We start from the raw sequence: 22061 nt of genomic DNA on the forward strand, positions 1-22061 counted from the left end.
GGGAATAAAGGAGGTGTGTTTTCTCTGCTTTAATTCCTTCTGTGATGGTCTAATGTGTGATCAGGTTTTTATAGGAGTAGCCGCTGACTCCAGTACTTTTCTTGTCTGCTTTTGATGAGTTTTAGCCCAGCGGCCCTTGGAACCTCCAACATTGCCATCATCCTATAGCTGAGCCTTATGGTTAGGTGTTGTCCAGTACTGTGCTGTCTTTGTGGTCCTGATCTAGTTCTTGAAGTCCTTCCAACATGGTAGGTTTTATTGGTTGAGATGTAACACAGGCATGAAGGGTGACCCTCTGTGATAGACTTCATAGGTGTGTTTTGTCCTTTTTATATGTATGACACTTAACAATGAGGGTGCTAAACTGATGTATTTTTGGTATGCAGGTAGGCGATTGCTATGAGCAAGAGGGACAAAAACTGAGGGGGACTGAAGGACAAGTGAGCATAAATAATCCATGTGTGGCATCAGTTTGTATCGTCAAGGATTACATGTCCTCTCTTGTACACTATAATGTACAGAAAAATATTCCGTTGGTGGTGACAGTAAACACAGCCTGTGGCCCATTAAGAAGTCCTCTTAATAGATAAATTGAGAAGGCAAAATGTATGTTGTATACCAATGAGAAGTTTTGTTTCACTTTCCCACTGTCATATGCATGCTTTGGCTTTGAATGTGCATGATTTAAATGAGTAAATTAAGGTGCTTTCCTAGTGGTTTAAGAAGTTCTTAAGTGGTTTTTAGTAGATGGGTTTCATTTTTTGATGTAACTAATGAGCTTTTTAGCATATATTTGCTGCATCTTTTTTTTTTTCCTAGTTCTGAAATTTTTAAAATGTTTGTATTTCTCTTAGATTCAAAGCTGGGTCAAGCAGAAGTCTGGACGTCCAGGCAAGCGCTACAAGACCTATACCAGAAAATGCTGGTGACAGATTTGGAGTATGCACTAGACAAGAAGGTGGAACAGGATTTGTAAGTACATATTTATGACCCTTAAGCTTCTGGTCTTGATTATTTTATTTATTGACGTTTGTTGACCGAGAAAGTCCACTGGGCCAATGACCCATTTTCAGTGGAGGGATGGGGAGAAAAGCTCCATACAATCACAGAAATTTTTACATAACGTCACCTTAATCTTGAAAGTCAAGAATGTTTTTTACAATACGAATTGAAGTAGATATACAAGACAAATACATATTATAGAGGTATACAATACAAGAAAATAAACAGTGTGTTAGATTTTTAATAATTCTGTTTGTATATTCTCATTAGTAAGAATACTGTTTAATCAATTCTGTTTATTCAGCCACAGAAATAAAGAAAGTAAGAGATACTGGATATGAAGACAGATGGTGTAACTTGCAACTATATTAAGTTACTAAAAGTATTTGTAGTGTATAATGGCCAAAACATTTAAGGTGGTTTAAATTACTTCCAAACAAGCCATATTTTTTTATTTACTTACTGTTTGTTGACTGGGTGGGTGGGCTGGTCAGTTGACCATTCTAAGCCATGACTAAGGTTCACAGAACATTTGAACAATACACAAATACAATTCACTCTGGAAGGTAATGTGACAGAGAAGTACTTTTTTGTATTTAATAGAAACAGCTGAGCTGAAGAGTATACAAAATTAAAGGACATATTATGCATTTGGACGAAAATGTCAAATTGTACAATTGAAAGGAATCCTGTAATAAGCTTATGTAAGGCAAAAAGAACATTAAAGGTTCATCATTTAATTGATGTAATTGTTCAGTGCTGTAATTGTACAGTGTATAGATTTTTTGTTCTCACAGCAAAAAGTCCTGTGTCAAAAAAGATGAATAATGGTTTGTTTTACAGCCTTTTTAATATCTGTGCTGCATATCCTTTTTTGTTTTGGAAGGTAGGCGAGTTGTGGATGCAATTCACCTTTTACACTGTATTTATTGGACTTTGCTCATCTTTCAGGTTCAGTTTGTTGCTGTACCTCCAGACTTCTCATCCAGGATTTCCTCCTAGTGCAGTTTGTAATTTGTTTGGTGACTTTTGAAGTTTAATGATGTAAAAAGAGACATTTAATGAAAACTAGTTTGTCTGTAGATGTTCAACATTTACACTGCCTCAGTGGCATATGGGTTCTGTTCCCTGCACTAACCCACACTGCCAGGCTTTGCACTGCTCAGAATCCCCATCTTTGGCTCCCTGTAGGTAATGACTGTCCGAGCCCCTCCATTCAGGGGAACCTTAACCCTGTAGCAGAAAGTTATTCAGTGTTTTAGTGCCACTTGTGGGACTCTCACAACTAAATCTTCGCAGCACCCTGTATTGATTGATTACAGCTTCCAGACTCTTAAGATCCTTTTGGGAAGTTCCCTCCCTCGTTATTCTATGCTTTTCATTTTTCTGTTTTCTTTATAGGTTCATAGGTTCATAAGTAGGTACTAGGCTATCGGCCCAAGGGCCTAAGTAAGCCTAGCCAACAAGGTTCTCTGGTTTACGCCACCCAAGAAAATTCATTTCCTGTGCGCCTGTCAAGCAGAGCCACAGAAGTGATCCCCGAGGTGCATTTCCTATTTCCCACCCACTCATCAAGATTCTTCTTGAAGAGTACTAATGAGGAACTTTGCTTGACATAGATGGATAGCTTGTTGCAGAGTATGGGAAGTCTCTGGGACAAGAAGCTATCCCTCCAGCATGTCCTGTTTATTGTGATGACAAGATTTTGGTCCGTAGAGCATGTAGCTCTGAGGAATTGGGATTTTTTTAGGTGCAGCATGTCCAATAGCTCAGGGTTTGACATAGCTTTATATGTTAGGCAGAGATCACCTCGGAGTAGGCGATATGCTATGGAGTAAAGCTGGAGATTTTTGAGACAGTCAGTGTAGGGCATCTGTTTGAGGCCAGTAATCCTCTTTGTGAGGTACTTCTGTGGCCTTTCCAGCTGCTGTAGATGTCTTGTGAGGTACATTCCAAAAGGGGTGTTGTACTCTGTAATGGGTCTAATGAGCCTCTAGTAGAGGGGAACAATGACCTCCTCTTTTTCCCTGGATGAAAACCCTTTTGTGATGAGGTGTGCCACGTAGAAGGATTTTCTGACTACTGTGGTGATGTGATTATCAAAGGAGAGACTACTGTCCACCTGGGTCCCAAGGTCTCTTATCACACATTTGGCATTAAGTAGACTGCCGTTTATTTGGTAGTTCATGGGTACAGAGTTTTTACCAAAGGGGATGACAATGCACGTTTTGACATTGAGCTTGAGGCCATGGCTCTGACACCAGGCATCTGTCTCAATGAGGCCCTTCTGTAGGATATCCACATCATTTGGGGACTCTACTATGGCTCCTAGTTTGCAGTCATCTGCGAACTTAGTTAGCCAAAGCCCTTCTGTGTTGACCTGTACTTCAGAGAAGTAGATACCAAACAAGAGAGGTCCCTGGACTTGAACCCTGTGGTACTCAACTTGTTACTGGTTTGAAGTCAGATTTGGAGTCTGCAACTTTTACAGTGAGTCAGTTGGCAACCCATCTTGTGACGTAGGGATTTATACCTAGTTTAGTGAGTTTAGCTATAATTCCAGAATGGGGGATGGTGTTGAAAGCCTTGGTGAGGTCAAAATAGGCTGTGAACCACCTTACCCTCGTCTGCAGCTTTGGTGACTGCCTCAAAGAAGTCTGTCAGGTTCAGGAGGCATGACCTGCCTTTCACAAACCCGAACTTGGTGGGGTCCAGAGTCTGGAGGTTACCAGTGTCTTTGTTTGTGAGCTCTATGATGATACGTTCCATGGCCTTACAGACCAGGCTCGTCAGTCTAATAGGGTGATAGTTCCCTGGATCAGTGGTGGCTCTCCCTTTGTGGAGTGGGATTAACTGTTGCTTTGTGCCATTCAGTGGACACAAAGCCTGATGTCAGGCTATGATTGAACATGGAGCTTAGGTGGGGAGCCAGTTTGTGTAAAATGCAGCCTGGGTGTTGTCCGGTCCCATGGATGCTGTGTTTTTGGCTTTAGAGAGTGCAGCCTTTACCTGCATAGTTGTGATTATAGGGACTCTGCATTCTTCCTTTATAGATATGGACCCTTTAGGGAGTGAGAGGTGGTTAAAGTTAGCACTGAACCTATTTGCCAGGATGTTGGGAATATCAGTTGGTTCTGTAATTTTTGTGCCCTTGTGCTGTAACTCAGAGCAGATCTGGGTGTTGCCATTGAGATTCCTGACATAGCTATAGAATGCGTTGTGGTTGTCCTTAGTCAGTAGCAATTTTGTTTTTGTCGCTAGCTTTGGAGGATCTTATAAGTGATCTTAACTTCTTACTGAGGCTGACCAGGGAGTTCCTCCACTCGTGGGATTTTACTGTCTTTTGCAACGGTTTCTTCCTTCTGTTGTAGAGTTTGTTTATGGCAGGGGACCACCAGATTGGCTTCCTTTTTTTGGAGGATAGCGTCTTGGTTCTGTTTGGAATAGCACGATCCATGAACTCGTGTAAGTGCTTATAGAGTGCATTTGTGTAGGATTCAGCAGTTGTAACTGTATTGTCCATCTGCATGGGTGTCATGAAGTTTGCCACTTCTGTCTTAAGCATGAAGTTGGCTTTGGAGAAATTTTTTACTGTGGTTTCCTTAATGGGGGTGAGGGTGGGATGTGGATATCTGGAGTGATATAGCTTATGGTTGGATATGACCAACAAGGAGTTGACTTTTGGTGTGAAACACCGGTCACTCATGTTGGAAATGACTAGGTTTAGGATATTGTTGCCCCTGGTGAGGGTGTGGATAAGTTTATCCAGGGCACTGGAATTTATGAATTCCAGAAAGCATTGAGCGAAGGAGTTGGTCATGAGTAGTTTTCCTAGTTATGGTGGGGTAGTTGAAATCGCCCATTATTTGGGTGTTTGGTTGAACCCTAATATTTTTTAGTATATCAAGAAAAGAGGAGTGGGAATCCTGAGGCATGGTGGGGGATCTTTAGCAAGCTACAATTTGGATTGCTGTTTTGCCCAGAGTTAGTTGCACTTGGATAACCTCGGATGCATTATGCTGAGGAACTAGCCTGGAGGTGTGGATATCCTTAATGAATATGGACACACCTTTGCCTTTGGTGTTCTGGTCCAGGTTAGATGGCTGAAAAGTGTGGTATGAGTTGTAGCCTGGTAATGCAGGGGTGCACTGTGGAGCCTTGAACCAGGTCTCAGTCACTGTACAGATATCAATGTTCTCCATTTTAAGGAGTGCCTCGAGGGAGTGCATTTTGTGATTTAGACTTATAGCATTGAGTAGCATTACCCTCCATTTTTGCTTGTCTGTTCCTGTTATGGTGGTGAATTTGTCGTTTGAACCTTGCCTACAAAAGGCACTATAGGGGTTGCAAGAGCCTTAGCCAGTATCCAAAATCCCAGGGGTGACAGGTGCAGGGCATCTCTGGCAAAGCACCGTGGTCTGTAGACCATGTCATCCCAGGCAGACAGATACTGGATCCCCTTAGAATGACACCAGAAGCTTAGCCAATTGTTGAAGTCAATCATTTAGTCCTTTACTTTGTTATTCTGGGCAATGGCAGGATGCTACTCGGGGCTAGGGTCATACCGGTCTGGGCTACAAGATCAGAGAGCTCTTCTATGTCTCTCTTTCATGTTGTCCAGGGAGGTACGTCTCAGGTCGTTCACACAAACATGGACAATGACTGAGTCATATTTGTATTTGTTTTGGAGTGACCTGAGTGCATGGGTTATGTGGTGGATCCTGGCAACTGACAATAACCTTCTCCTTGTTTAGCCTGGTGAGTGGGACATCAGTCTGCCTGACTATAGAGTCACTTATGACTGTGTTGGGTGCGTTGATGTTCATCATGTTTCACTGTTGCAGTCATGACTGTAGGGTTCTCCCCTGCCGGCAGGCAGCCCTCGGTCGGCCAGAATCCCAAAGTCTGGGTCCGGCGTCAGCTGTTCAACCATGCTCCCTGACGTCAGAGCTCCAGGAGTACAAAACTGACAGCCGACGCCATCTTCTCCAGTCTTTCTTGCCGTGCGGTGATAGCAGTTCGCAAGTGCCGGTCGGCTGACTCCTGCCTATTTTTTCTGATAAACTTCAGTCCGAAGATTTTCTTCTCCACTCAAAGCTAAGTACACCGTTGGGGAAACTTTTTTTTCTTGCTCCACTCAGATGTCAGAAAAAGTTAATAATTGTATTTCATGCGGGAAGCAAATACCTCATAAGGATTTTCATTCTTACTGTATTCCTTGCTTAGGCCCTGACCACGACGTAGCTAGTTGTCGGTTTTGTGCTAGATTCAATCAACGTACAATTAAGCGAAGGTATGATTTTGCTTTTCATTACTTCGGTAGGCGCTTTAACTACAAAATGTCGTCGGATACGGTTCCGGATTCCGGAGTTCACAAACGCAAGGATAAAGACAGGCCTCCGAGGTCCAAATCTGATGATAGCACACAAGCGGAGCCAGCTTCAGGTTCGGCCGTCAGTGAGGCGCTCTTGCAGCCCCTGTTGTCGGCCATTTCAGAACCGATGGTCGAAACGGACTCTCATGAGGAGCCAACCAGGCCTTTAAATATTTCTATTCCAGGACCTTCGGACAATGCTCCTTCGGATAGGTCCGGAGCCGCTGTGCAGGTACCGGCTTCCGAAGGGGTTTTCAGGCCTACTCAGCTTCAAATAAAGGCAAAGCCAAAGACAAAGGCAAAGACTCCTTCTAAATCAAAGACTGCAACACAGGCCTCTTCTGAACCGGCTCCCAAGTCACAGAAACAGTTACTCAAGATGGCGGAGGATTTACTTACTATGATTAGGGGTTCACATCCCCCTCCAGATAAAAGGCCAAGGCAGGATGTTTATTATGATTCCTCTGATCAGGCTTCTGTTTCGTCAGTTTCTTCTGACCAGGAATATTCTTTCCCTCCTTATGAGGATTCTGATGCTGAGGAATCCATTCCTTCAGCTTCTCCCCCTGAGGATTTCTCTTTTGGGGAAACTTTGCATGAAATGAGGGAACATTTCCACTGGGAAGGACAGGAGTATTCGAATCTAAGAAAAGACTGAGGGATTTTCTTCTTCTTCATAACATAGACCCCTGGCTATTCCTCCTGTTTTGGATATTGTGGATGATGCCTTTTCGGAGGCTAACTTAACCCCTGACTCTCTTCCTCCTGCTCCTGTTAAGCCTGATAGATATTACAGGGTTCCTGATTCCCACCAGTTTTTATACAAGAACCCTTCTGCTGACCCTGAAACCATTTCTCAGGGTCCTAAGGGAGTTAAGGCCGCTTCTGCCAAAAATCCCATTCCTACTGAAAAGGATTCTCGATCCTTAGAAAGATGGGGCAAAAAGGTGTACACTTCTGCTACTTTGTCCATTAGGGCTTTAAACTGTCAGTTTCATATGCTGAAATAACAGCAATTTATCTTGTCTGTTTTAAAGCAAAAGCTTACTTCCATTTCTGCCTGTGCAGATAAGGAATTACATGACTTATTGCATGCCACTGAACAAGTTGGGAAGCATGGTTTACACTGTGGATTTGATGCCTTGGAGGCTTCTTGTAGGGCTGCGGCCTCTGGCACAGTCTATTAGAAGGCATGCATGGTTAAAGGAACAAAATTTGCCTGAACAAGTAAAGGCTAAATTATTGGATGCTCCTGTTCAGCATAATGTTTTGTTTGGATCAAAAGCTGAAGAGGTGATTAAAAAGATGGAGGATAAGGCGAAATCCATGCAAACAGTTAAAGATTTCTTACAAGTACAGCCACCTAGATTTAGCAGGAATTGGCCTTCAAAAAATTGGTCCTTTCCCACTTCAGACAGGCCTCAGAGGGGTAGATATAGATGCTCCAGAGGAAGGCCTCAAACACAATCTTCTTATAGACCAAGACAGTGGACTGCTTCCACCCCTAGGGGTGGAGAGGACAGGTCACAAACTCAAAGGAAACAAACTCAATGACTCCCTCTGTTGTGCTACAGGAACTTCTTGCCTGGAAGCTCCTCTCAGAGGAAAACTCTCTCTTTTTTTATCAAAATTGGACTCTAATAACCCAAGACAAGTGGGTTTTGGATGTGGTTTTAAGAGGTTACAAATTCCATTTTCATACCTTGCCAAGGCCAAGCGGATGGCCAGACCTTCCAAAACATCAATGGACGGAGGCCTTAAACCAGGTGGAAGCTCTTTTGGCTATGAATGCCATAGAACTGGTTCCACTTTCAGAGATGGGAAAAGGTTTTTACTCAAGGCTCTTTCTAGTCCCAAGGAAGCAAAACTCATGGAGACCCATTCTGGATCTGTCTGTCTTGAACACCTTTCTAGAGATTCCAAAATTCAAGATGCTTACTCTACAGCAGCTACTTCCAATGCTGTCCAAAGATGCATGGATGGTAACTTTGGATTTAAAGGAGGCATATTTACACATTCCCATCAGGCAGTATCGCAGAAAATACCTCAGGTTCAAGGCCGGATCGAGGAACTTTCAATTCTCTGTGCTGCCCTTTGGATTGTCTACTGCGCCCAGGGTCTTCACCAAATGCCTGGCTCCAGTAGTAGCTTACTGCAGACTCAAGGGAATTCAAATTTACCCTTATCTGGACGATTGTCTAATTCAGGCAGACAGCAAGGATGTCTTACTCCAGCATCTAGAATTTGTACAGAACCTCCTCAAGTTCCTGGGATTCTCTGTAAACATAAAAAAGTCAAATTTGACACCATCACAACAGATAATTTTTCTGGGTGCTCTTCTAAACACCACAACCCAAATGGCATTTCTGACATCCGAAAAACAATTACAGCTGGCTTCAACTTTCAAAACCTTGGCAACTTTAACTCGACTATCTGCAAGGAAATTCCTGCAGGCTTTGGGTTACATGGCCTCCTGCATCCTTCTCGTACCATATGCAAGACTACACATGAGGAAAATACAGTGGTACCTAAAAAGTGTATGGTCTCAGCATTGCCACAGTTTAGACATATACTGATCTCCGTCCTTCCTTGCCTTCAAAAGGAATTTCTTTGGTGGTCCAGGGCATGTGCTCTAAACAAAGGGAAACCCTTCCGTCTGCCTCCTGTCACTCAGATTCTAACCACGGACGCCTCGGATTATGCTTGGGGAGCCCATTTTCAGGGCAACTGTCTGCAGGGCCTTTGGACAAAGGATCAGAAGCACCTGCATATCAATTTAAAGGAAATGTTAGCCATTCAGAAAGCTGTATTGGCCTTCAGGAATCTTTTACAACCAGGACAAATACTAATAAGGACAGACAACACCACAGTTATGTGGTACATAAACAAGCAAGGGGGGGATCTCTTTCCTACCCCCTTTGCAGACTAGCCATGGATCTATGGAACACAGCTCTAGCTTGCAATCTGGATCTTCAAGCTCAGTTTCTACCAGGGAAACAAAACTTCCTGGCACAGTCTGAGCAGAAACCTTTTGGATCCACACGAGTGGATGCTGGACACCAAAATATTCAGGATGATAACAGCAGTCTGGGGATGTCCTCACATAGACCTCTTTGCATCCCATCTCAATCATCAACTACAGAATTTTTGCACCAGGTCTTTCCACAGAGAAGCTTGGAAAGTGGATGCCCTGTCATTCAGTTGGAGGAACCTCTCGGGATATGCCTTTCCACATCTTCCTCTTCTTCCACGGGTCTTATTGAAGATAAAACAGGACAAGCCCAAGATGATAATCTTGCTGGCTCCAAATTGGCCTCTGCAGTTTTGGTTTCCAACTCTAAAAAACCTATGTCTGGAGCCCCCTTGGGTTTTACCTCAGTCTCCGAACCTTCTGTCCCAACATCAGGGTCAGGTTCTACACTCATGTCAGAACTCTCAGCCTGGCGGCCTGGTTAATCCAGGGCCTTTGATTTCTTCTTTCCTACCCAAGCAGGTTATGGATGTCATTTTAGAAGCCAGACGTCCTAGCACTAGAAAATCTTATGCAAGAAAATGGAAAAGATTTTGTTCCTGGATGCAGGCTCAGGATTCTGATCCTCTTCTTCCTAACATTACCTTAATTTTACTTTACTTGACAGATCTCTTACATGAAGGTCTCTCTTTCTCTTCCATTAAGATACATGCCTCTGCTATTTCTGCTCATTATAATACAGACCCTCCCATCTTTTCCCACCAGCTCATGAGACAGTTTCTCAGAGGAGCTAAGAACTTATGACCTCCTAGATCTCCTCCCATTCCTGCTTGGGATCTCAACTATGTTTTGGAAAAACTAACCTTGCCTCCTTTTGAGCCTGCTGCCTCTTCTGACATCAAGTTTTTATCTTGGAAGACAGCTATCTTGTTAGCCATAACCTCTGCCAGGAGAGTTTGAGTTACAAGCTCTTATGACTGTGGAACCTTATATTATTTTTCATCAAGACAGGGTATCTTTGAGGACTAATCCTACCTTCATGCCTAAGGTGGTTTCCAAAGTGGCTTTAAATCAAACTATCCACTTGCCAACCTTTTTCCCTACTCCTCAAAATAAAGGTGAAAGGATCCTTACATTCCTTGGATGTACACAGACAACTACGTTTTTACCTGGACAGAACCAAGGACATCAGAAAATCAGAACAATTGTTTGTTTCTTATGCTTCAAGTTCCCAAGGTAAAGCCATTTCAAAACGGACCATTTCTAAATGGATTGGTAATGGAATCAGATTTTTGTTATTCACACCATGGAAAGCAAATCCCAAGGAGTATACGGACTCATTCCACCAGAGCGGCTGCCACTTCTGCGGACTTCCTCAGGGAGTTTCTACCAAAGACATTTTGGAAGCTGCAACTTGGAGTTCAGTGCATACTTTCTCTAAGCACTACAATCTACCTCTCTACTCTAAGTCTAGGGCAGGCTTTGCCTCTGCAGTCTTGCAGGGCCTTCTAGCCTCCCCTTCTTCTTTATGACCACCTCCCTTTCTTTCAGCTTTGGGATTCTACCCTACAGTCATGACTGCAACAGTGAAACACGATGAACATAGTACAGTTGTGTACACCTACCATAAATGTAGATGTTCAAGTGTCTTCACTGGTGCAGTCTGGGTTTTCCTCCCTCCTGTCCCCTCTTATGTTTACTTTTGTGTAGTTCCTTTTTTCACCATTCTTCTGAAGTGTATTTGCAAAGGTTATGGGACCTTTTTCATTTTGGGACTCCTGACATCTGGGGCAAGAAAAACTGGAGAAGATGACATCGGCTGTCAGCTTTGTACTCCTGGCGCTCTGACGTCCGGGAGCATGGTTGAACAGCCGACGCCGGACCCAGACTTTGAGATTCTGGCCGACCGAGGGCTGCCTGCCGGCAGGGGAGAACCCTACAGTCATGACTGCAACAGTGAAGACACTCAAACATCTACATTTATTGTAGGTGTACACAACTGTACTTTTTGCCTTATGGGCTGTGATTGAGTGGCACACTGAGTCTGTGGGCTGTCATATGGGTTGTGTAGGGGGGTGGAGATTGATTGCGTTTCTGCTTTGGAGGTCTCTCTTGCTTGAGCAGATTATTGAGAGCCTCCGCAAATGTTTTTGTGTTTCTATGTGTGGATTTTGGTGGTGTAGGTTTAGTGGGGACTATTTGATGAGTGTGGTGTGGTGCAAGTGTTTACCTTCTCTTCTTGACTGTCAAGTTCAGTCTTAGATGGAGAGAGCTTTACCTCCACTTTGGCATTTCTCACAGGTTGTGATGTTGGGTGTTAGGAGGAGAGGGTTGTTTGTGTACATGAAGCAATTGCTACATTGCCACAAGATGCCCAGATTGATCAGATAGACAGGAGAGAGCACTGGGAGCTGACCCTTGGACATGCCTGAATAAAAAAACTGTTTTCCTCCTAGACAAGTGAGGAAAGCGAGCACAAGAGCTGTTTTTCTCTAAGCAAGTGAGGAAAGTAAGTACAAAAACTGTTTTCCTCTAGGTAATGAAGAAGGTTAAGTGCTGTAGTAATAATTAGCTTTTTTAGTGCTTACAAGTTCTGAACAAGTGCTGAGCACGAATAAGCAAATTCAAGTGCTAAAACCAATAATCTGTATCTGAAGTAGACTAGTTACATGAAAGAAACAAGTGCAAATGTGGCTTTTAAATCAGAAAGTTGAGAGAGATGGAAAAATTGCCCAAATGGCCAATAACTACAATTTCTGGGCCAGAACCACTCCTTATGTGGTAGATAGGTTACCTAGTGCTTACCACTCCCACTGATAAGCTAGCAGGCTTCCCTCCAATACAAGCAGGCTTGGGGGAGCTCAGAAGCTTACAAACAGTCCTGGATATAGCAAATCATTATCTGGACTAGACTAGTTACAGGGAAGGCAGCAAACAAGCGTACATTTTTTTTGTTACAGTTAAGCAGAACACAGAGATTCTAAGAAAGTTTTTTTTCTGGTAAAGGAAAGGGAGAAAAGAAAAGCAGAAGGTTAGGAAACTAAGTGGGTTGGCCTTCTCAAATGTTCTCTCTGTATTAGGTTGAATGAGCTAATGACACTAGACTGACAGGAGTGTCCCAGATCAAATTTACATTTGGGGCAGGCAACTGCAAACCACCAACTATAAGAACACACAAACAGGGAGGGAGGCTGGGAAACTGATCACAATATTCAATGAAAGAAATAACAGAATTGCAGACAGACCACTATATTCACTGAACAAATAAATATAAAAATAAAATACAATAATATCTTTAACACTGCAGGTTTGTATTTATCCCATCTTGTAATGCAGTTGATTGTAGGTATAAAGCAGCTAGCCAAACAGCTGTTGCTGAAATGATTTCAAAGATATGACTAACACTTGTAACCACAGTGTAAACCTCTAGGCTAAGAGTTAACACTGAATATGAATGAAGTGGAACACCAGTAACCCACACTACTTAGAGAGAGAGATCACAATATTCAATGAAAGAAATAACATAATTGCAGACAGACCACTATATTCACTGAACTAATATAAAAATAAAATGCACTACTATCTTTAATACTGCAAGTTTGTACTTAACCAAGCTTGTAATGCAGTTGATTGTAGGTATAAAGCAGCCAGCCAAAGTCTTGGTTACTAAACATATGAGCCTTTTAGTGCTGATGGCCCAGTTTTACAGAACATAATAATTCTCCGTTAGGAAATAACTTTGAGACTTAACTGGATGTTCCGAAATTCAAAATGTTGACATTACAGCAGATTCTTCCCATGCTGGGCAAGAAAGCTTGGCTCGTGACTTTGGACTTAAAGGAGGCATACCTGCATGTCCCTATCGGACAAAACTGCAGAAGATACCTCAGATTCATAGCTGGTTCAATGCACTACCAATTCTCTGCACTGCCCTTTGGCTTATCTACTGCACCCAGGGTCTTCACAAAGTGCCTGGCACCAGTAATTGCATTTTGCAGACAGAAAGGAATTCATATGTATCCGTACCTGGACCACTGCCTGATTCAAGCAAAGAGCAAGGACATTCTTCTAAAATATCTGGCATTTGTAAAAAAAAGTTAAGTTGCCTGGGGTACACAGTAAACGAAAAGAAATCAAAACTAGTGCCCTCACAAGAGATTATATTCCTGGGTGCCAGCTTGAACACAACAGCCCAGATGGCTTATCTGACGCCAGACAAGCAAGGACAACTGACTCAATACTTTCAATTGATGGCAACAAAGACCCAGCTCCCTGCAAGAAAAATTCTGCAGGCCTTGGGTTACATGGCATCCTGCATACTACTAATTCCATATGCTAAACTGCATATGAGGAAACTACAATGGTACCTAAAGAATGTATGGTCTCAACACTGTCAAAGTTTGGAAACAGTCATACCACTAATCCCTTGCCTTCAACAGGAGTTTTAATGGTGGGCTCAAACTTGTCACCTCAACAAGGGACAGCCTTTTACACAACCCACAGCCAGGAACACTGACAACAGATGCATCGGATTACGCCTGGGGAGCACACATGGCATCTTCACATCAATCAGAAAGAGATGCTAGCTGTACCAAATGCCCTTATAGCTTTCAAGGACCTGCTGCATCCAGGACAACTATTGATAAAGACAGACAACACCACAGTTATGTGGTACATAAACAAGGAAGGGGGCACTCACTCCTACCCCCTATGCAGACAAGCCATGACCTTGTGGAACACGGCTATAAACCTTCAAGTTCATCTGCAAGCACAATTCCTGCCAGGAGAAAAAAACACACTGGCAGACGACTTAAGCAGAAACATCATGGATCCCCACGAATGGGAATTGAATCCACAAATATTCAGAATGATAACACAGAAATGGTGGAGCCCGGGCATAGATCTGTTTGCATCCCCAATAAACTGCCAGCTACAAAAATTCTGCACAAGGAGTTGCCATCCACGAGCATGGAAAGTGGATGCCCTCTCATTCAGCTGGGAGAACTTACAAGTATACGCTTTCCCACCACTACCTCTCCTGCCAAAGGTACTCATAAAAGCCAGGCAAGAAGAGCCAAAGATGATCCTGATTGCACCAGACTGGCCAAGCCAGCACTGGTACCCAATCTTAAGGAGCTTAGCACAAGAACCACCCTGGATTTTGCCTCAAATCCCACACTTGCTGACTCAGCACAACAATCAAATATTACACAGCCAGCTAAAGACCTTAAACCTAGCTGCATGGAAGATTCCTTAGTCAAGCAAGCAATGCCTCTCTCCAAAGCTCTTATGGATGTCATTCTGGAGGCCAGAAGGCCTAGTACCAGGAAAGCCTACTCGGTTAAATGGAAGAGATTCTGTGCCTGGAACCAAGCTCACAGCCTTGACCCTCTTGTCCCAAACATTCCGCAGATTCTACAATACTTAACTGAGATGCTGGACAAAGGCCTCTCCTTCTCATCCATCAAGATCCATGCCTCTGCCATCTCTGCTCATTACAACACGGATCCACCAATTTTCTCTAATCCTCTGTTAAAACAGTACCTCAGAAGGGCTAAAAACATAAGACCGCCCCGTAGAGCACCTACTCCAACTTGGGACCTCAACTTTGTTTTGGAAAAATTGACTTTGCCTCCTTTTGAGCCAGCTAGCACAGCAGAATTAAAATATATCTCTTGGAAGACTGCTCTTCTCCTGGCACCAGCATCAGCACAACGAGTTTCAGAATTACAGGCACTAATGGCAGTGGAACCTTTCCTCATTTTCCACCAGGACAGGGTGTCTTTAAGAACTAACCCTAAGTTTATGCCAAAGGTGGTATCCAGTGTGGCTCTAAATCAAACTATTCACCTGACAACTTTTTATCCTAAACCACAGAATAAAGGGGAGAGAGTACTGCACTCTTTGGACATTCACAGGCAGTTACGCTTGTACTTGGACAAAACCAAAGCTTTCCGAAAATCTGACCAATTATTGGTAGCATATGCTGCATGAGCACAGGGAAAAGCCATTTCAAAACAGACTATTTCAAAATGGATAGGACATTGTATACGTTTCTGCTACACATACTATGGAAAACCTGTACCTAGCAGCATTAGATCTCACTCCACCAGGGCAGCAGCCACTTCAACTGCCTACCTCAGGGGAGTTACCTACCAAGGATATTTTGGAAGCAGCAACTTGGAGTTCTGTATATACCTTCACCAAGCATTACCATCTGCCTCTATACTCTAAATCCAGAGCTGGCTTCGCCACTGCAGTGCTGCAGGGCCTTATAGCCACCCCTAATGCCTTATAGAACCAGCCACCCTACCTCTGCTTTGGGATTCTACCAAAGTGTAATGACTGCAGCAGTGTAACACGATGAACATAGTACAGTTTTGTACCTACCATAAATGTAGATGGTAGAGTGTATACACTGCTGCAGTCCAGGTTACCCTCCCTCCTTCCCCTCTTACTGGCAAGTACATACCTAACTCTTCTACCCTTACTACCTATGGAGAGTATTTGCTGGTAGCTGTAAGTTTTTTGCTATTCTTATGTATGTTTTATTAGCAATTGGAATTGCCTATGTATATAGAGGCGCCTGACATCTGGGGCAAGAAAAACTGAAGAAAATGGCATTGGCTGCATCTTATACACCCCTGTCACACTGACTTCAGGGAGGACGCAACAGCAACTGACGCCCGACCAAGACTTCGGAACTCAGGCCGACTGGGGGAACCGCCTGATGGCAGGATAACCCAAGTGTAATGACTGCAGCAGTGTATACACTCGAACATCTACATTTATGGCAGGTACAAAACTGTACTTTTTCACTGTTAAGGAAGCAGAGCTGAAAGTCAGAACATGGCGCGCAGTCAAGTGGAGGGCTAGCACAGCCAGTACGGCAGGTAACCTGCAATAGGAATCTTAGGATAAAGTTGTAGACATTATGAATGAAATGGGACTTTCACTACTAAGAGAATTTCATGGGACAAAATACTTCATTTTGTAGCCATCAATATTATATTTATAAACTTTAAACATGACCAACTATCCCAGAGAGTGAAGGATATTATTATGGAAGCTCGCCGGCCTTCCACAAGGAAGGCATATTCTGCAAAATGGAAAAGATTTCACACTTGGAACACAACAAAGGGCCTAGATGCGACAGTGATGAACATGGCACATATACTGGAATATTTGGCAGAATTGTTCCACAACGGCCTGTCTTACTCTTCCATTAAGATACATGCCTCAGCAATTTCAGCAGAATACAATGTTGATCCACCTGTCTTCTCTCATCCTCTCCTGAGACAGTTTCTAAGAGGAATCAAAAACATCAATCCTCCAAGGAAACCACCTCTACCTACTTGGGACCTTAACTTCGTGTTGGAAAAACTAACACTTCCTCCCTTTGAACCAGCAGCATCTGCAGATCTACAGTTTCTGTCTTGGAAAACTGCCTTCCTTCTGGCCATAACCTCAGCAAGAAGAGTATCTGAGTTACAAGCTCTAATGGCAGTACAGCCCTTTCTTATTTTTCATCAGGACAGAGTTTCATTGAGAACCAATCCTACATTTATGCCAAAGGTGGTATCCAGGGTATCTTTGAACCAAGCTATTCACTTGCCTACCTTCTTCCCACAACCACAAAATAAAGGGGAGAAACTTCTGCACACCCTGGACATACACAGAGAGTTGCGCTACTACTTGGACAGAACTAAAAGTTACAGAAAGACTGACCAGTTGTTTGTAGCATATGCTGCTGGGGTACAAGGAGAAGCAATTTCCAAACAGACAATTTCTAAATGGATAGGAAATTGCATTCGTTTTTGTTATTCCTTTCATGGAAAAACTGTGCCAGCTAACATTAGACCTCATTCCACAAGAGCCACAGCCACCTCCACAGCCTTCCTAAGAGGGGTGGCTACCAAGGACATTTTAGAAGCTGCTACATGGAGCTCCATGCATACATTTGCCAAGCATTACAATTTACCTTTATATTCCAGATCCAGAGCAGGCTTTGCTACGGCAGTCCTGCAGGGTATTTTAGCTACACCATCCTTTACTTAGTACCTCCACCCCCAGATTGGCTATGGTATTCTACCCATATGTGATGACTGCAGATGCATCCTTGAAGAACATAGTACAGTTTTGTACCTACCATAAATGTAGATGTCCGATAGGTATGCATCTGCAGTCAGGTTTAACCTCCCTCCTTCCCCTCTGTGGTATTTTTTTGGGTGCTTACCCCTTTTATACTGGTATTTCTTGGGTACTCTCCCCTCTTATAGCTAGCTGGGGGGATCTATTATGGTGTATTTGTTTTTATAGTACTGTGCATGTTTGGATTTGTTTTTAAAATGCATCTCTACAAATTTTAGCCTTCCTTAGAGGGCACCTGGTATCTGGGGCAAGAAAAACTGAGGAAAATGGCGTCGGCCGATGCTTTTATACCCCAGACGCTCTGACATCGGGGAAAGTGCGACATCAGCCGAGGCCAGACCCAGACTTTGGAATCCGGCCGACTGAAGGGCTGCCTGAGGCAGGACAACCCATATGTGATGACTGCAGATGCATACCTATCGGACATCTACATTTATGGTAGGTACAAAACTGTACTTTTCTACAGGTGGGTTTGTCTCCACGAATGTACTAAACGCGCCAACTCCCATCTCTACTTGATGGCCACAGACTCAAAAAATCCACACGGCCCCCGGCGTCCTTGCAATATGGACCGTTTCAGCAGTCGAACAAGGTTCGGTTCCCCCCCCCCCTTAAACCATTGCTTACAGCAGCGGACCTTTCACCTCTTACCTCGTCTAAGCCGCTGAGCAGTCTTTCTCTCAATATCGGCTTTATGAAGTAGTTCGTGCCAAAAAAAGTCAGTCCGAAACAGATTTCCCCACCAAAGTATGCTAGCATCTCCGAGAAGTGAAGCAACTTCCTTGTGACATTGTCTCAGACCCTCTGATATTTTCTGTCGGTTTGATATTTTCTGGGGCTTTAATATTAGAACTGGGAAGGTACTGCTTCGGTGTATGTGCATTTCCGGCATCCAAACAGTGGCGAGTCAATCCACATGGGTGCTCAAGTTCGGCTCAGGTTATTACTTGGCCCGTCTGGGTCGCTGTACACTAGTATGTAGACTATAGGACTCTGGCTATTCCCAACGCCTTGGTGATTGTCTTTTGACTCTGGCATACTGGTATTTAACTGGAATAGTGTCCACGAGGCAACCCTCTAGGACGCCAAGTCTAACTTCGCTGACTATTACAAAAAAGTAAACGGAGGCTACAAATCACGCCAGCCAAACGGATTCAAATTTCTTTTTACTCAGTAAGCACTTTCATGCAAAACATTGCTTGCACTTCTTCAGACAAAGTAAAAATGAAACACATTACATTTTATAATACCAAGTGCTTAAACCAAGCCCACAACTAATTAAATAATTAATTGGTTTGCTTGATTGAACCAACTATTTAACAACCATAAAGTACTTAGCTTAAAGATACAAACATACATAAAAAACATATATAAATAAATATTTAAATATGTATATATATGTGTATCTATATTCCTATACATCTATTAATTAAACCAACTACTTAACATATACTTATACACTGTAACTTATTTTAGTTGTTACTATGATTTTAAATTTAATTTATTGTATATATATTATACTGACCAAATCCATCCTTTATATGCCCATAAATACATATGCATAATGTTAACCATAAAAATAAAATATTTAAATCATTAAGATATTTTCAAGATCTAAATGTTTATGTATAAAAATAATGCACATTTAGAATTCAACTATCTCTCCAAAGCTTTGATGTTAAGCAAACATTTGATGGTACATGTATCATTAATGCCTGGATGGAAATAAGCATTAGTTTTTAATTGCCAGAGAAGTTCACGTTCTTGTAATTTTAAATACCATGGCCCCCCTCTAGGATTCTTGTCCACTTTTTCTACAATGTTAAACAAGAAACTGTGAGATTCATTATCCATAACATGCTTAGCCAAAGCATTTAATTAGTTGTGGGCTTGGTTTAAGCACTTGGTATTATAAAATGTAATGCGTTTCATTTTTACTTTGTCTGAAGAAGTGCAAGCAATGTTTTGCATGAAAGCGCTTACTGAGTAAAAAGAAATTTGAATCCGTTTGTCTGGCGTGATTTGTAGCCTCCGTTTACTTTTTTGTGGTTTTAGAGAGTTTTATTTCGTTTATGGCTGAAAACAACGGCGGTTTACAATCGCAGTCACAGGATTTGTTTACCTCAAGTCCAACTGCTAATATACCTAATCGTGATGCCGACGCAGTTGGGTATCTTACGGCTTTAATTCAACAGCTAACACAACGTGTCGAAGTATTAGCAACCAAAGTTGAGTCCCAAAGTGTTTCTAACATACCGGTGGTGCGACCAAAAGCGGGAACAACTTTTCAAACGCTTCCACCTTTGGGGCTCTCATCTGTCAGCAATGCACCAACTACTTTCGCTGGCTTAGTAAGTTCCAACGTTTCCCCTTCATCCAGCTTGCCTCTCGGACAAGGAAGGGGGCAAGTAATTCAAACTGGCAATGGGGTTCAACGCGAGAACAACAACATTCCTAATAATTTATCAACTTTAGAAGAGTTTTGCAAGGTTCCTGACATCAATTTTCACTTGGTTGGGAATGCTGCCATGGAAAATCAGCAGATTAAACCAGACAATGACAACAATTCTAATATTGTTGTAAATCTTAAACAACTGGATGGACATTTATTAAAATTTAAGAAGTTGCAGGTCGAAGTAATTTATCTGCGTGAATGTATAAATTTGAAAATAGTTCCTAAGGGTCTCCGGCACTGGAAATACCCATCAGGAACACTAAAACAAACCGAATTTCATTCACGATTAATTCGGCACTTTGACCAACAGGGGCTTCAGTTTCTGGAGCTGCTGATAGAAGAGTATACTAACCAAATGGTAATACTGAAAGATAAATTAAATACTATGGACACTTTGATAAAGACTGACCCTTGTTTTTCCCGTTATGAATACGATTACACTAGAATTTTTTCGAGCATTAGTGTTTTAATTAGTAAAATTGGTGATACGAAAAGGAGAAAAATACAAAGGGATGTCTTAGCCTATGAAAAAGGGACTGCCTATCCCGATCCACCTGTTAACAAAAGTGCGCATGTCAGTTCTCCTTCTACCATCCGCACACACACCAACCTTTCGGCCACAAACGCACAAGGAGTACAAGAAAGTGATTTGGATAATTTCCTTAACACGGATAACAGTCATCTTTCGGACATTGAGGCATCGCCTCAAACCCTGCGACGTAGTGACCGAATTAATGACAAGAAGAAAGCTGGTAACCAACAAAACCAGTTTAATGTAAATCAATCCCAGGATTTTCAACGCAATCAGCATGGGCCTCGGAAAAAAACGGGTTGGAACCGCAAAGGCCACAACAGGTTTGGGACCAACAAGCGGAAAGCTCGATAGATGTGACGGATGGGGACAATCAATGTTCCGTTAACATCTTGAAAAGTAAGAGTAATGACTTTAAAGTATACAATTATACAGACTTTGATATTTGTTCGGATTTTATCGAACTTTTATCTAAAGGTTTTTCTTATGCTGTACCACCTAAATTTGACATTGTCAGAGTATTATGTGATGTAAAAATGTTTGTACGGAAATTAAATTTAAAAATTTTTTTCCGTGATAAGGATAGTTTCCAAAGCAGAACTGAAAATGTTTCAAGTGTGTTTAACCCCCCTTTGGACAACAATTTAATGACTTTTGAAAAAATTTCTGAAGTTCATCTGAGAAGTTTATATAAAGAAATCTGTAAAAACAGGACATTGTCATGTAAAGAAGTAGAATTAATTACACACATTAGAATACATGAAATACGAGTAATGAAGCCTGATAAAGGCGGGGGGGGGGGGGCTGTTCTAATGTATGAGAATGATTATTTTGAGAAAATGCTTTGGTTACTTTCTGGGGAAGAATATAAAATGGTATCATTAAATGAATTCAATCAAGCTTATAAAAGAATTAAAGATTATTTAAGCGAATTGTTTATTGAAGGAAGTATTACACTTGATTTATATCATTATTTTTCCATGCCAGCACCTATTACACCTGTGCTATTTGGCATTCCGAAATTACATAAAAATATTCAAGACCCCCCATTTAGGCCTATAATAGACGGACGAAATTCCATCACTTACCCTTGTGCCAAATGGGTGGACAATAAATTGAAAGAGTTCCTCAAGACTGAAAGCCAGATATGTAAAGATTCTTGGCACGTCTTGAGGAGTCTTAATGAAATTCCCTTTCAAACTGAATTAATATTTGTGACAGCAGACGTCAAAAATCTGTACACGGTTATTCCCCATGCAACAGGAGTAGAGTGGGTACGTGAATTTTTAATACAAAAAAAGTGCCCAGGGAAGGAAGTTGACCTCATTATTTCCATTTTGGAAATTATTTTGGCAAATAATTATTTTATGTTCAGAAAAGATATATATTTACAATTAACAGGAGTAGCGATGGGTTCACCAGTTGGCGGTAGTTTTGCAAATACAGTAATGGCCTTCTGGGAACGAACATTCCTTTTTCCTCACAACTTATTCCAGGAAATTATAGTCTGGTACACACGCTATCAGGATGATATTCTAATGATAGCCAATTGTGCACGGGACGAAGTTATTGAGCT

At 42.2% G+C, this 22061-nt stretch overlaps 1 protein-coding gene across 3 annotated transcripts in view; it reads left to right on the forward strand.

Moving 5' to 3' along the window:
• The window catches only part of SMG7 (SMG7 nonsense mediated mRNA decay factor), a 988399-nt gene that overhangs the window by 146544 nt on the left and 819794 nt on the right, over nucleotides 1–22061 (forward strand). For all 3 annotated transcript variants that reach the window (XM_044085293.1, XM_044085292.1, XM_044085294.1), the window contains exon 3: nucleotides 855–972. In XM_044085293.1, coding sequence (XP_043941228.1) covers nucleotides 855–972 — 118 coding nt within the window. The remainder of the gene's footprint in view (nucleotides 1–854; nucleotides 973–22061) is intronic.

Source organism: Protopterus annectens, chromosome 10.part0 (genome assembly GCF_019279795.1).
Source record: "Protopterus annectens isolate FY-2018-M chromosome 10.part0, PAN1.0, whole genome shotgun sequence".
Taxonomy (NCBI): domain Eukaryota; kingdom Metazoa; phylum Chordata; order Ceratodontiformes; family Protopteridae; genus Protopterus; species Protopterus annectens.